Source organism: Clarias gariepinus, chromosome 16 (assembly GCF_024256425.1).
Source record: "Clarias gariepinus isolate MV-2021 ecotype Netherlands chromosome 16, CGAR_prim_01v2, whole genome shotgun sequence".
NCBI classification, from domain to species: Eukaryota; Metazoa; Chordata; class Actinopteri; order Siluriformes; family Clariidae; genus Clarias; species Clarias gariepinus.
In genome coordinates, this window is record NC_071115.1 from 1,917,501 (window position 1) to 1,931,084 (window position 13,584).

At 41.5% G+C, this 13,584-nt stretch overlaps 1 protein-coding gene across 1 annotated transcript in view; it reads left to right on the top strand.

The window, feature by feature from the left end:
- tbc1d17 (TBC1 domain family, member 17) overlaps positions 1-6,736 on the top strand; it is a 10,508-nt gene extending 3,772 nt beyond the window's left edge. The window contains exons 6-17 of the mRNA XM_053515392.1: positions 205-316; positions 406-570; positions 983-1,111; positions 2,401-2,504; positions 2,595-2,689; positions 3,024-3,140; positions 3,338-3,438; positions 3,657-3,756; positions 3,841-3,938; positions 4,056-4,172; positions 4,274-4,360; positions 5,494-6,736. Coding sequence (XP_053371367.1) covers positions 205-316; positions 406-570; positions 983-1,111; positions 2,401-2,504; positions 2,595-2,689; positions 3,024-3,140; positions 3,338-3,438; positions 3,657-3,756; positions 3,841-3,938; positions 4,056-4,172; positions 4,274-4,360; positions 5,494-5,682 — 1,414 coding nt within the window. The 3' untranslated portion in view covers positions 5,683-6,736. The remainder of the gene's footprint in view (positions 1-204; positions 317-405; positions 571-982; positions 1,112-2,400; positions 2,505-2,594; positions 2,690-3,023; positions 3,141-3,337; positions 3,439-3,656; positions 3,757-3,840; positions 3,939-4,055; positions 4,173-4,273; positions 4,361-5,493) is intronic.
- Positions 6,737-13,584: the final 6,848 nt, after the last annotated feature.

Here is a 13,584-nt window from a genome sequence, read left to right on the forward strand (position 1 = left end):
CCTCTGTCTCTTTCTGTCTCGCTCTCTGTCTCTCTATCTATCTATCTCTCTGTCTGTCTCTCTTTCTCTGTTTCCCTCTGTCTGTCTCTTTCTGTCTATCTTTCTCTCTGTATTGCTCTCTCTCTCTCTGTCTCTCTGTCTATCTCTCTCTTTCTCTATCTCGCTCTCTCTCCCTCTCTCTCTCTCTCTCTCTCTGTCTCTCAGGTCCCCAGTGGATGGCCGGTTGTTCCTGGCGTACCCTCATGACTCAGGTGCTCTCTCTCACTCGTTTGATGAGCTTCAGATGTTCGATGACACCAGCTCAGACCTTGTATCTGTACGAGCCACACACACACACACACACACACACACACACACACACACACACTGTTTTCTGATCCTTATAGCCGGTCTCTTCCTCCACAGAGGTTCATCCAGGACCCCTACGCGACCACGTTCGGTGGCTTCTCCAAGGTGACGAACTTCTTCAGAGGAGCTCTGAGACCCCCGGAGTCGCCTCTGCATTCCCAGGGAGACCCGCACGCGCCTCGCTTATCCGACGACGAGCCCGGGTTCGAGCTCATCACCTGTGTACGTACAAGCTAACGCTGCCTCGAACATGCTGCGATCATTCAAATGATCATGTGACCTCGCCGTTCACCTTTTTATCGTAGTGCCTAGGACACGATATCATAGCTTAGCAATGCTAGCTAGCCAACACTATCGCTAACGTTACGTCTTTAGCGACTGACATGCTCGCATTAAATTGTGAATTCGCCAGGTTAGCAGGAAAACTAGCTGTTGCTAGGGAGACTTTTCTTCCTTTGGATAATTTCTGACAGGCTGGGTAAAAAAGATCCTTTAGGCTCCGCCCCTTTTAACTCTACCGTCATTTGACAAAACAACGGCTTTATATTTACTTCAGATTTACAGACATCAGGTTTCCATATGTTTTTTTTTTTGATGTTTGACATTTGAGTGATGTCACTTTTTGTGCCAGCAGCAAGGGGCGGAGCTTGGTCCCCGGCCCAAGGTGAGTAGGGGGTCGCCTCTGGACAACTGGGAGCAGTTTTTGGACTCTGAGGGCCGCGTGACAAATCCACAGAAAGTAAAGGAGCTGGTGTTCAGTGGGGTGCGTCTACCTTCCAGATGTTTCTACACACACGTTTCAACACTTGTTTTTCTTTGTAATAACCCCCCAATGCATACTGTAATAACCCCCATATGTACACTTTAATAACCCCCCATATGTAAACTGTAATAACCCCCATATGTACACTTTAATAACCCCCCATATGTACACTGTAATAACCCCCTTATGTACACTGTAATAACCCCTCAATGCATACTGTAATGTACACATTAATGTCCCCTAATGCACATTGCAATAACCCCCTTATGTACACTGTAATAACCCCCATATGTACACTTTAATAACCCCCCATATGTACACTGTAATAACCCCCTTATGTACACTGTAATAACCCCTCAATGCATACTGTAATGTACACATTAATGTCCCCTAATGCACATTGCAATAACCCCCTTATGTACACTGTAATAACCCCCTTATGTACACTGTAATAACCCCCTTATGTCACTTTATCCCCTAATGCACACTATAATAACACTCTTATGTCTACTGTAAAAAAAAAACTTGTGTCCACTGTAATAACCCCCTTATGTCACTTTATCCCCTAATGCACACTATAATAACACTCTTATGTCTACTGTAAAAAAAACCTTGTGTCCACTGTAATAACCCCCTTATCTACACTTTAATATCCCGTAATGCATGCTTTAATAACCCTCTTATGTGCAGTTTAATATCCTGCAATGCGTACTGTAATAACCCCCTTATGTACACTGTAATAACCCCCTTATGTACACTGTAATAACCCCTCAATGCATACTGTAATAACCCCCTTATGTACACTGTAATAACCCCTCAATGCATACTGTAATAACCCCCTTATGTACACTGTAATAACCCCCTTATGTACACTATAATAACACTCTTATGTACGCTGTAATAACCCCCTTATGTACACTGTAATAACCCCCTTATGTACACTGTAATAACCCCCTTATGTACACTGTAATAACTCCTCAATGCATACTGTAATAACTCCTCAATGCATACTGTAATTATCCCCTTATGTACACTATAATAACACTCTTATGTACGCTGTAATAACCCCCTATGTACACTGTAATAACCCTCTTATCTACACTTTAATATCCCGTAATGCATGCTTTAATAACCCTCTTATGTGCAGTTTAATATCCTGTAATGCGTACTGTAATAACCTCCTTATGGAAAACTGGAATTTTCACAAAAGTTTACGCTCTCTCTCTCTCTCTAATATATTTACGATATCATTTGTATAAAGATGATAAAGTTTTGCGTTCCCCTGCCAGGGCATCGTTCCTTCTCTGCGTAAGGAAGTCTGGAAGTTCCTTCTTGGGTTTTACCCCTGGAACAGCACAGCCAAAGAGAGAGAGGACATAATTCGATCGAAAACGTGAGTCATAACCCCGTCCTAAGCCAGATCTGGTGTCGGTCAGTTTCTCGCCCTGCTCTTACTGACGGTTCGTCCGACCCCACTCTGTAGAGACGAGTATTTCAGGATGAAGGTCCAGTGGAAGTCGATCAGCGAAGAGCAAGAGATGAGGAACTCCCTCCTTCGGGGATACCGCAGCCTGATTGGTCAGTTCAGAAATCCATTTCTTATTGACTGATTCACTTGAAGCCCCGCCTCCTTTCTCAGTCTTACGTAATCAGGATCAGAGACGAATTAAAAACTTAATATTTGTTTCTTTATTGTCAAGTATTTCAGCAGTGGTTTAGTAATTCTTAAAGAAAAAATATCAGATGATTTATCAATATCGGTTAATACTCACGATTTTATTTTCAGTGTTTACATTTTCTTTGTGTTGTGATCGACAGTATTTTTCTTGATGTTAAACATGTTAAAGACACGGTTGTCACCGATTGGTTGCTGGATGTTGCGTGGTGTTTTCGTGTGTGTGTGATTGGACAGAGCGAGACGTGAATCGTACGGACAGACAGAACCCGTTCTTCTCTGGGAGCGAGAACCCGGGCCTCACGCTGCTGCACGACGTGCTCATGACCTACTGCATGTACAACTTTGACCTAGGTACGTGTTCGGTCTCTGTGTTACACAGTTCATCCACTGGGTGGTGCTGTTTCACTGCTTTAACATTACTTCTTCATACAAAAGTAACTTCAGGTTTGCTCACTGTTGTACTTTCTGTAGCGTAAGGTTTTGTTCTCTCCGCTGAAGATGACTCAGATGAGCGTACGGTGATGATTATGATTTTCCTCTGCGTGCAGGTTATGTTCAGGGCATGAGCGATCTCCTGGCGCCGATCCTCTTCGTCACCCAGAACGAAGTGGAGTCTTTCTGGTGTTTAACCGGATTTATGGAGCTGGTGGTGCGTTTCGTTCAGATTGTATTATTTGGACCTTTTTATCTCACAGTGGAAAAAAAACAAAGTGTCACTTTACTTTTAAAGTATATATTTTAGATCCCTTCCATGGTTTAATGCATCATCATGGGAATGGGGTGGCAATATTTTTGCCGGTTGGTTGTTCCATTAGTGATGAGCACTGTGTGTGTGTGTGTGTGTGTGTGTGTGTGTGTGTGTTTCAGCATCAAAACTTTGAGGAATCTCAGGAGGCGATGAAACAGCAGCTGCTCCAGCTCAGCATTCTGCTCCGAGCTCTGGATCCTGAACTGTTTGACTATCTGGGTAAAACACACACACACACACACACACACACACACACACACACACAGCAGTTTGGAGCAGACTTTTACTCTTTTCTTCACGCAGACTCTCAGGACAGCGGCTCTCTGTGTTTCTGTTTCCGCTGGCTGCTCATCTGGTATAAGAGAGAGTTCTCCTTCGAGGATATCCTGCACCTCTGGGAGGTAGGGTGTCTCTCACACACACACACACACACACACACACACACACACACACTCTTTAACGTTAAACGAACCCCTCGGCCCTCTCCTGTGTGTGTGTGTGTGTGTGTGTGTGTGCAGGTTCTCTGGACCGGTCTGCCCTGCTCTAACTTCCACCTCGTCATGGCGTGTGCGATCCTGGAGTCCCAGCGGGGGGAGCTGATCGGATCCAACCACGACTTCAACACCATCCTCAAGGTGTGTGTAACCAACACTGTGAAGACCGGACATGAGGGGCTGCTTCGTTTGGGCTCAACGGCTGATTTCTGTATGTGTGTGTGTGTGTGTGTGTGTTGCAGCACATCAATGAGTTGACCATGAAGCTGGATCTGCAGGCGATGCTGCGGGAAGCTGAGGGCATTTATCTACAGATGGCCCACTGCATGGTTAGTGTGTATACACACACACACACACACACACACACACACACACACACACACACACACACACGCACGTTCGGGTTTGTGATTGGTCAGAAGGTAGTGATTAATTGTCCACAACAGCATCACAGAGTTTATATAAATGATTTAATTCTTTGGTTTCTATAGTAACAGCTTATTCTTTTTTTCTATAATTAATTCCTCCTTACTTGGATTAGTTTTGTTTTTCTTTAATGCATCTCTTCTTTCTTTCTTTCTTTCATTTTTTTTCTCCTACGTTTTTAAATCATATTTTCTTCTTTGCTTCTTTTTTTCTCTTCTTTAATCCACTTCTTTCTTTCATTTTTCTTTCTTTCTTTCTATCTCTCAGTCTGGTTTTCATCAGTCCATCTTTTTTCTCAATTTCTTCCTTCCTTTACTTTTATTTTTTTTAATCCATTCTTATTTTTTTTTCTTTCTTGCTTTCCTATTTAACTCCACATTCTCTTTGTTCTGTAATTCTTACCTTCATCATTCCTTTATTTCCCTAAATTGTTCCCTGTTTTTTCTGTTACATTTCTACTTGCTGTCTTTTTTTTTTCTTTCTTGTGTTCAATTTTTTTTTCTTTTCTTAATTATTTCTTAATTTCAATTTCTTTTTACCGTACATTTTCTAATTCTTGCAGTTTGTTTTTCTTTAATGTGTCCCTTGTTTCCCTTTTCCTCTCTTCGTTTTTGAATTGTTCTTTCTTTTTCACAGGTTTTCTTTAATCCACTTTCCTTCGTTCTATGTCTCTGTTTTTTTTTAATCCTTCCCTTTTTCCTCCTATGTTTACTTTGTTTCCTTCCACTCACTGTCTTTTTTATCTATCCTTTCCTTTCTATTTTTCTTTGTTGCATTTTTTTTTTGCTTATGTTTATTTTCTTTCTTTCATTTATTCATTTTTCCTTCCTTTTGTATGTTAATTTTTTGTAATGATGTTTTTCTTCTCTTTCTTTCTTTCTTTTTTTTCTTTCTTTCTTTATGGTGTCATAAGCAGAGAGAATCACTAGGTCTGTGCTATAACAGTAAAATACTCAGTGTTGAGGTGATCACAGTATCTCTGAACGTGTGTGTGTGTGTGCGTGTGTGTGTGTGTGTGTGTGTGTTTCTCTCTTAGGATTTACCGCCGCCGGTTCGGGAGGTTTTGGGAATGTCTCTCGCCTCAAGCTCGGACGAAGAGAGCTCCGAGTCAGAGCCCAAAGAGACGGACAGACTGCTCAGCCAATCAGCTGCTGCAGGGGGCGTGGCCGCTTGTCAGTCAACTACCTGGAACACTCCACATCGCCCGCCCCCCACTTACCCATAATGCCTGTAATTACGTATCTTCTGAAGAATAAATCTAAAACACTATATAATCCATAAGTACATGACATAGCTGTTCATAACAGAGTCGTTAATGTTACTGTACGTCACAGAAAGGGAAACCAGAGAATACACAATACATGGGGGGTTTTAAGAGTGTGTGTGTGTGTGTGTGTGTGTGTGTGATTCTTGCTATTAATTCTGTGTTTGGGATAAAGCAGGAAAATATATACAGAAGTAAAGAGGTATAAATACTTCACTAGTTCTTATTTGTTTCCCCTTCGGGTTTGGGTTTCCACGGTTACTGTTTATGTTTTCATTTTTTGCCCACTCTGAATCCCAAACCCCGCCTAATTTTAAAGTGAAGTCTGGTCAGAATTAAGCCCCGCCCACCTTTATTAAAACTTCCAATAAAGCCTGGCATGTCTAATTATAATACACTACAAACCACATCTACTGTAACTTTTAATGAAGCCCTGCCCACCTATTATAAAACCCCACCCACATTCAATATGTGTCTGATAAAGCCCCACCCACTCCCAACAACTGTGTGTGTGTGTGTGTGTGTGTGTGTGTGTGTGTGTGTGTGTGTGTGTGTGGAGGGATCAAGATTGCTGGTGGTGATTGATTATTAGTATTAAATATAATCCCTGATGATTTTGCATAATTATTTGTGTGTGTGTGTGTGTTTCCTTTATGTGATGTTTCTGCAGTGTGTGTGTGTGTGTGTTTCCTTTATGTGATGTTTCTGCAGTGTGTGTGTGTGTGTGTGTGCTGGTTGTGTTGAACAGTAAAGTCATTGTGTGGTTGTATTTAAGTTCATGTCACTGTGACTCTCTGGTCGTTGTGTCATTGTGTAACTTTAAGCAGTAACGTTACGCTGCAGTAACGGCACACTGACCTTCTCATGCACATTTGCACGGCTTTAATTCCTACGTTGGTTACAAATACACAAATATAAAGAGATATATATATTTTGCTTTGTTTTTAACTCCGACTGCATTCATTTCACATTTAACAAGTTTCTTCTGAAATAAAAATGAAGGTGAGACATTTAATTTTCTGTTGTATGATTATTTATTATTATTCCGTGTGTGTGTGTGTGTGTTGGGGGGGGGGGGGTTATTAAACAAAGCCACATCCACCACACACAAAACCAACAGCACAAATTCAATCTTTTCATATTTCTTACTTTTGTTCTTCGAGACACTATTAACTACCTAGCAACACCTTAGCAACTACATGCGATAGTCTATTTACTTCCTAGCAACCACCTGGCATACTCTAGCAATACCCTAGCAACCACATCTATTAACTGCTTGGCAACACCTTAGCAACCATGTGTAATACTCCATTTACTTCCTAGCAACCAACTGTAATACTTTATTAACTACCTAGCACCCACATGGAATACCCCAGTAACTTCCTTTACTTTTTGCATCTGTCCTCTTTTTCCCCCCCCTTGATCTCCGTCAAGGACAGTTGGTGCAGACGGGGCAGGTTATATCTACAGTAAGCAGATAAACAGTCCAGCAGGTTGTAGTTTGGTGGTATAACCCCCCCATCCCCCCCCCCTGTTCTCCGTCAAGCTTTTCAATCTGTACACACTCATTAATAATGAAGTGAGGTTCTGCTTGACCACCCGTCTGTCTTTCTGTCTGTCTGTCCATTCTCCTGTCTTCTGTCTCTCTCTACGTAACCTTTTCCAAATTAATTTATTTTAAATTGTCTTAGAAACAAACAATGTTTCAAAAAGTTCCTTAAATCTAGTGAATTTATTCATTGTAACTGTTAAACGACAGGACTGAGACACGGATAGATTTAATGAATAAGAATGCATTTTAAATTTGGCTTCAAAAAATTTATTTTGCATTGTTTTGTTTAACGATGATCTCATTTTCTATTAATTTTATGGGTTTTTAAATAAACACAAGCAACCAAAAAGAAAAATACAATATCTAATACGTTTTTAAATATAATGTAAATAAAGACGTACATTTTACTATATTATATTTCACCATTCTAAATAATATTTTAATGAATTGCTTAATTTTAAAACTTAAATTTTTTATTTTACATCAATTTGATGGGGTTTATGAGACTGTGATGGATATTTATTTCTTTTTTCTTTCACTTTTTTGCACTTGTTGCACTGCAGACTTTGCCGAACCTTTAAATGCGATAAACAAGCGTGGCTAATGTGTCATTAATGTGCTGTTAGTGTGTGACCATGCTCTCTCTCTCTCACACACACACACACACACACAGCAGGTGTCAGACTGGGGTTAAAGGAGCAGCGTAACCCGGGGTCACTGAGCCACACTGTCCCACCAAATGAGGTGGAAAATGAGGGGCGGAGAGACACACCCCTCTGTCCGTCCTCTCTCTCTCAAACACACACACACACACAAACACACACGCTTTGAATACAGCTGCTGCCACTCATGAATTTAGGATGGCACTTAAACAACCCAACGATCTGTCACACACACACACACACACACACACACACACACTTTCCCCCACTTGACCTGACTTTGTATTAGTCTTCCATTGAAGTCCAGTTTGCACAGACTCACTGAGTGTGTTGATGCTCTTAAGCTGCTTTAAACCCCTTAATCTCGTCTCGGTTAAGATTTAAATCGGGTTTTATAAACTCCTTCTTTCTTCTGTTGTTTTTTTTTCTTTCTGTCCTCAGGTTTTAAGGGTTTTGGTGGCAAAGAAACGCAAGTGAGGTTTAGAGAACAGATTTTACACTTTATATCAGAATCATCTGGCTGAACATAAAGTAACGAGACTTCAGAAACATCAGGACGCTTTTTGTTTTCCAACAGTGGACCCTCGAGGATCATCTGAGACCTCGTGCTGAGTACTTACCTTCTGTTTAAAAAGAAGTGTGCATTTTTAGAACTGAGGTTTTACAGTAAAACTTTGTCACACAAATCCTTCACGGAGTAAATATATAATATAATATAATATAATATAATATAATATAATATAATATAATATAATATAATATAATATAATATAATATAATATAATGTGATATAATATAATATAATATAATATAATGTGATATAATATAGTATAGTACAATAATACTGTAATATAATATGATATAATAAATATAATATAATATGATAAATATAATATATGATAAATATAATATAATATGATATCATTAATATAATATAATATAATACAATATACAGTAATATAATAAAATATAATAAATATATATATATATTAAATACCACAGGTGCTTGCTCGAATGTTTCTGTTGCCATAGTAACAGCTATGTACAGGTGCCCGAGGTGAAGCTGTAAGTCTCCCGGAATCTGTTGCATCTCAGAAACGGGAAATCAATTTGGGATGATGTCATTTCCTCCACATCTACAAAGATGGAAAAGACATTGTGGGGGAAAAAACACGCACACCTACTGTATATGTTTTTCTTGTCTAGACTGTCAGGAGTCAACAACAATGTTTATTACTTTAAAAAGCAAAGAAGGAATTCCTCAGAAATCCAGAGACATAATAACGAACATAATAAGCGCTTCTGAGCTCCTACTGTACTGTCCAGCTGTTAGGACGTTTTCCCAGCTGTTTCATGTTAAACATCGTAAAAGAGCTACATAAACATTATTTTTTTTTACTGATTTCATGAATTATTAGAAGTTTTTAGTTTTCCTGTAACAGCGCCTCTGGAAGGGGTTACGAATCATACGAATACAGAGTTGAAAAATAATCCGCCTTCTGGTTATATTATGGCTTCTGTTGTCCGCTCTGTCTCATCCGTGCTGTCCGTTCGGGGCTCCAGTCGCTGCTGTGCAGGTGTGGACGTGTTACATCAGTTCATTTGTTACAAGAGAGCTAAATGGACGCCGCGCTTTTGATTTGCACAAAAGCAGCAGCGATTCATGTATTTGTTTGTGGTCCGAGGGTGGACCTGGTGCCGAAACAACGCACAGAAGAGCAAAAACGAGAGCGTTTGGATATCTGCTAACAAACCGTGGTGCGATCCTCTAATGAGCGTGAACGTTTCTTAAAGAGAATCATTCCTGGTGACCAGACACGGATTCATCACTACGAGCCTGAGAGGAAACGGCAGAGTGTGGGACAGAAACATCCTCAATCACAGACCGAGAAAAAGTCCAAAAGTCGACCATCAGCTGGAAAATTCATCAACGCTTACAGTTTTCTGGGCCAGAAGTATTAGAACAGCATCAGGAAAAAGGTTTAACAGTCAACAGCGCTCGTTACAGGGAGACGCTTATCGAAGAGCTGAAGACTAAACTCGGATTAAACTCAGAGGACGGATACCCGAGGACGTCGTGATCTCATGTCGTGATGCACGTCCGCACACTTCTGCAGAAACTAGTGTTAAAGCGTCCTCACTATAGTCCTGATCTCGCGCCATCGTACCTTCACCTGTTTGGTCCCCTGAACGAACATCGCCTTCTTGATCAGTGGAATCTAGAATTCAGCAGCAAGTAAACAGGGCGAGTGATTACATACAGACGTGTAAAGTTGTGATTATTTATATTTTATTACATTTATAATGAATTATTGCGGTGAAAGCACTTCTCAGACTTCCCCTTTAGAGAGAGAGGCTACCTGTAAGAGTGTGTGTGTGTGTGTGTGTGTGTGTAGCAGAAGGCCAGGCAGTGGTGTCTGACATTGATTTGTAAAAGGAGACAATGCGGTTCATTGAGACTCGGAGCTCCACTGTCTGTTACACACACCTCGGCTGTCCCTCTCCAAGGCAGCCATGGGTCTTTAAACGGGACACCAGATTGCCCTGGGGCCACTGGGAGGGGCAGAGTGTGTGTGTATGTGTGTGTGGTAATGGGATACTTGTTGTTTGACAATGAGATTCCACCGTAAAAGGGGGCGAGACACAAGGTGGCACGTGAGCGACTTTTTTTCAGGAGTGAAAACAAAAGTCACAACACACACACACACACACACACACTATGGCCAACAATACTGTCATTCCCCGATCTGCCGCATTGTTCGCTCACATTACCCAAATCCCCTTCCATCTGTTGCTTTGCTGTGTTAAAGCTGTAAACTTTCTGTAATGATAAATTATTTACAGCCTCGCTCCAGTCCTCAGTCCAGTCCTCACACCAATCCTCAGTCCAGTCCTCAGTCCAGTCCTCACACCAATCCTCAGTCCAGTCCTCAGTCCAGTCCTCAGTCCAGTCCTCACACCAATCCTCAGTCCAGTCCTCACACCAATCCTCAGTCCAGTCCTCAGTCCAGTCCTCACACCAATCCTCAGTCCAGTCCTCAGTCCAGTCCTCACACCAATCCTCAGTCCAGTCCTCAGTCCAGTCCTCAGTCCAGTCCTCACACCAATCCTCAGTCCAGTCCTCAGTCCAGTCCTCAGTCCAGTCCTCACACCAATCCTCAGTCCAGTCCTCAGTCCAGTCCTCACACCAATCCTCAGTCCAGTCCTCAGTCCAGTCCTCAGTCCAGTCCTCACACCAATCGTCAGTCCAAATCTCAGTCCAGTCCTCAGTTCAGTCCTCAGTCCAGTCCTCACTCCGAACCTCACTCCAGTCCTCACACCAATCTTCAGTCCAGTCCTCACTCCAATCCTCAGTCCAGTCCTCAGTCCAACCCTCACTACAATCCTCACTTCAGGCATCACACCAATCCTCACACCAATCCTCAGTCCAAATCTCACTCCAGTCCTCACTCCAATCAGTCCAGTCCTCAGTCCAATCCTCACACCAATCCTCAGTCCAAATCTCACTCCAGTCCTCACTCCAGTCCTCGCTCATCCACGACTGATCCCTCAACATCTATGGTTCTCTTAGAAGCCTCAGCATCTTTCAAAGGTTCTGCACAGCATCCACACGAAATGGCTTTCAACAAGAACCCCTTCTGCAACTTCCACCATAAAGAAGCTTAGCCTTTCCAAGTACTCTTTAAGTAATCCTCAAGTAAGGTTCTTCGAGCAACCTTAAACTCAGTAGAAGAAGGAGAACCCTTTTAGAGATGGAGAACCCTTAATAAAATCCAATAATTCTGATAGAGAACCCATTCCACAAAGAAAAGTCAACCCATTCCCTCAAGAAAGCCAACTGAAGAACCCTTGAAAGTTCCATTTTTGATAAGAGTTTAGTTTTGTTTACGCACTCAGCTTAAAATGCAAATACAGTAGATTCTTGGTGAAAGTTTGTCCTTCAAGGTTTCTGTATTGATTGATCGTTTAGTTATCAGGTCCAGGTTAGAAGGTGGAGAGCCCGTGATTATCCAAACCTGTCCTAATGCCTGGAATGCACATGGCAAAGCATGTTGCTAACAGCCGAGGTTCTCAAACATCGTCTATACCACTTTATCCTGTGTTTAGGGGGTCCTGGAGCCTATCCCAGGAGACCCAGGGCCCGGGCGGGGTACACCCTGGACAGGGTGCCAATCCCTCGCAGGGCACACACTCACACCATCATTCACACGCTACAGGCAATTTGGGAACGCCAATTAGCCTAATCTGCATATCTCTGGGCAGTGGGAGGAAAGCCACCAAGCATGGGGAGAACAGAAGCTAAGAACTCTTCCAGTGAATGCTTTTGGAACCATTCAAGAACCCATTCCCATATTAAATTCCCCTTCTGGAGGGCAGCGGTAGCTCCGTGGTTAAGGCATTGGACTATGGTCTGGAAGGTCCCAGGTTTAAACCCCACCACCAGCACCACGTTCCGTTGTTGGGCCCTTGAGCAAGGCTTTCAACCCTCAACTGCTTAGATGTGTAATGAGATCTGTCACTCTGGATAAGGGCCTTTGCCAAATCTATGTAAATGGTGGAACACTAGAATTATTTTTTGTTAAGAAAACTTAACACACAACAGGAAAAGTTTATTATCTATTAGATAATTATATATTACAGTATATCCTTTGTGTAAAGTAAAACCTTTAATTAATCAACTAATCAAGCCTTGGAATCCAATTCAATAACTTTTTTTGAATTATTTTTGTTTATAAATATGTGCACTTTATTAGAAGTGTGTACTCACTTAGAATTGGTTCTCCATACAGTAATAACACCTTAGAACCATACCTTTTTCACGCCTTCCTTTTTAAGAATATACAGTATGTAATGCTTCTATTTAATCAAAGGGAGTATAGAAAAAAAAAATTTGATCTATGTAGATCTGTCTCAAATTTTTAAGGATCTATGTAGAAGGCTACAATTGAGTGTTCTCCTAAAAGAAAAGGGTTCTTAATCATTAAGGAGCTAAGAAACCTTAATTATGAAAACCCCCCTAAAGAACCCGTGTTTAGTGAGTTTTACTGCATTGTAGCTCTCATTTATCTTTCTTAGGGAACCCTTTAAGTTCAGATTCAGAGCTCGGTCCTAAAGAGACGAACTTCTGCCGAGTTCTAGATTTAAAATGTAAACCAGTGAAACAATGTTTCTCTTCAAGTTCTGAAAAAGGAACCCTCATGAACAAACTATTACTAAAGAAACAATAAAGTAACTTATTAGAATGAGTGCCTTTATCTCCGTCTACAAACCTTGAGGATTTTTCTAAAACTATTGGCACCCCACTGACATTTCCGTGCCTGTCCTCGGGTTCAACGTTCTCACCTTCCGCATCCATGGAACATTTACAGATTTACTGATACAGATTTATCTAAAAGGCAAAGATTTTCGATCGGCCCAGTGCTCTGTTCCAGATGAATAAAAGTTTCCCTGTGATGAAATATTCATGTGTAACCCGCAGCCGTCTTGTTCTCCGTGTCAACAAACATTGTCTCGCTTCATTACTCATTCCCATTGTCAGAGTTTGGAGATGACCTCCCTATTTTTTCTTGCTTTTCTTCTCTCAGTGTCAGAGACAAGCTGTTGCCTGGTCCCTCAGCGCCACTCCCTCCCTCTCTCTCTCTCTTTCTC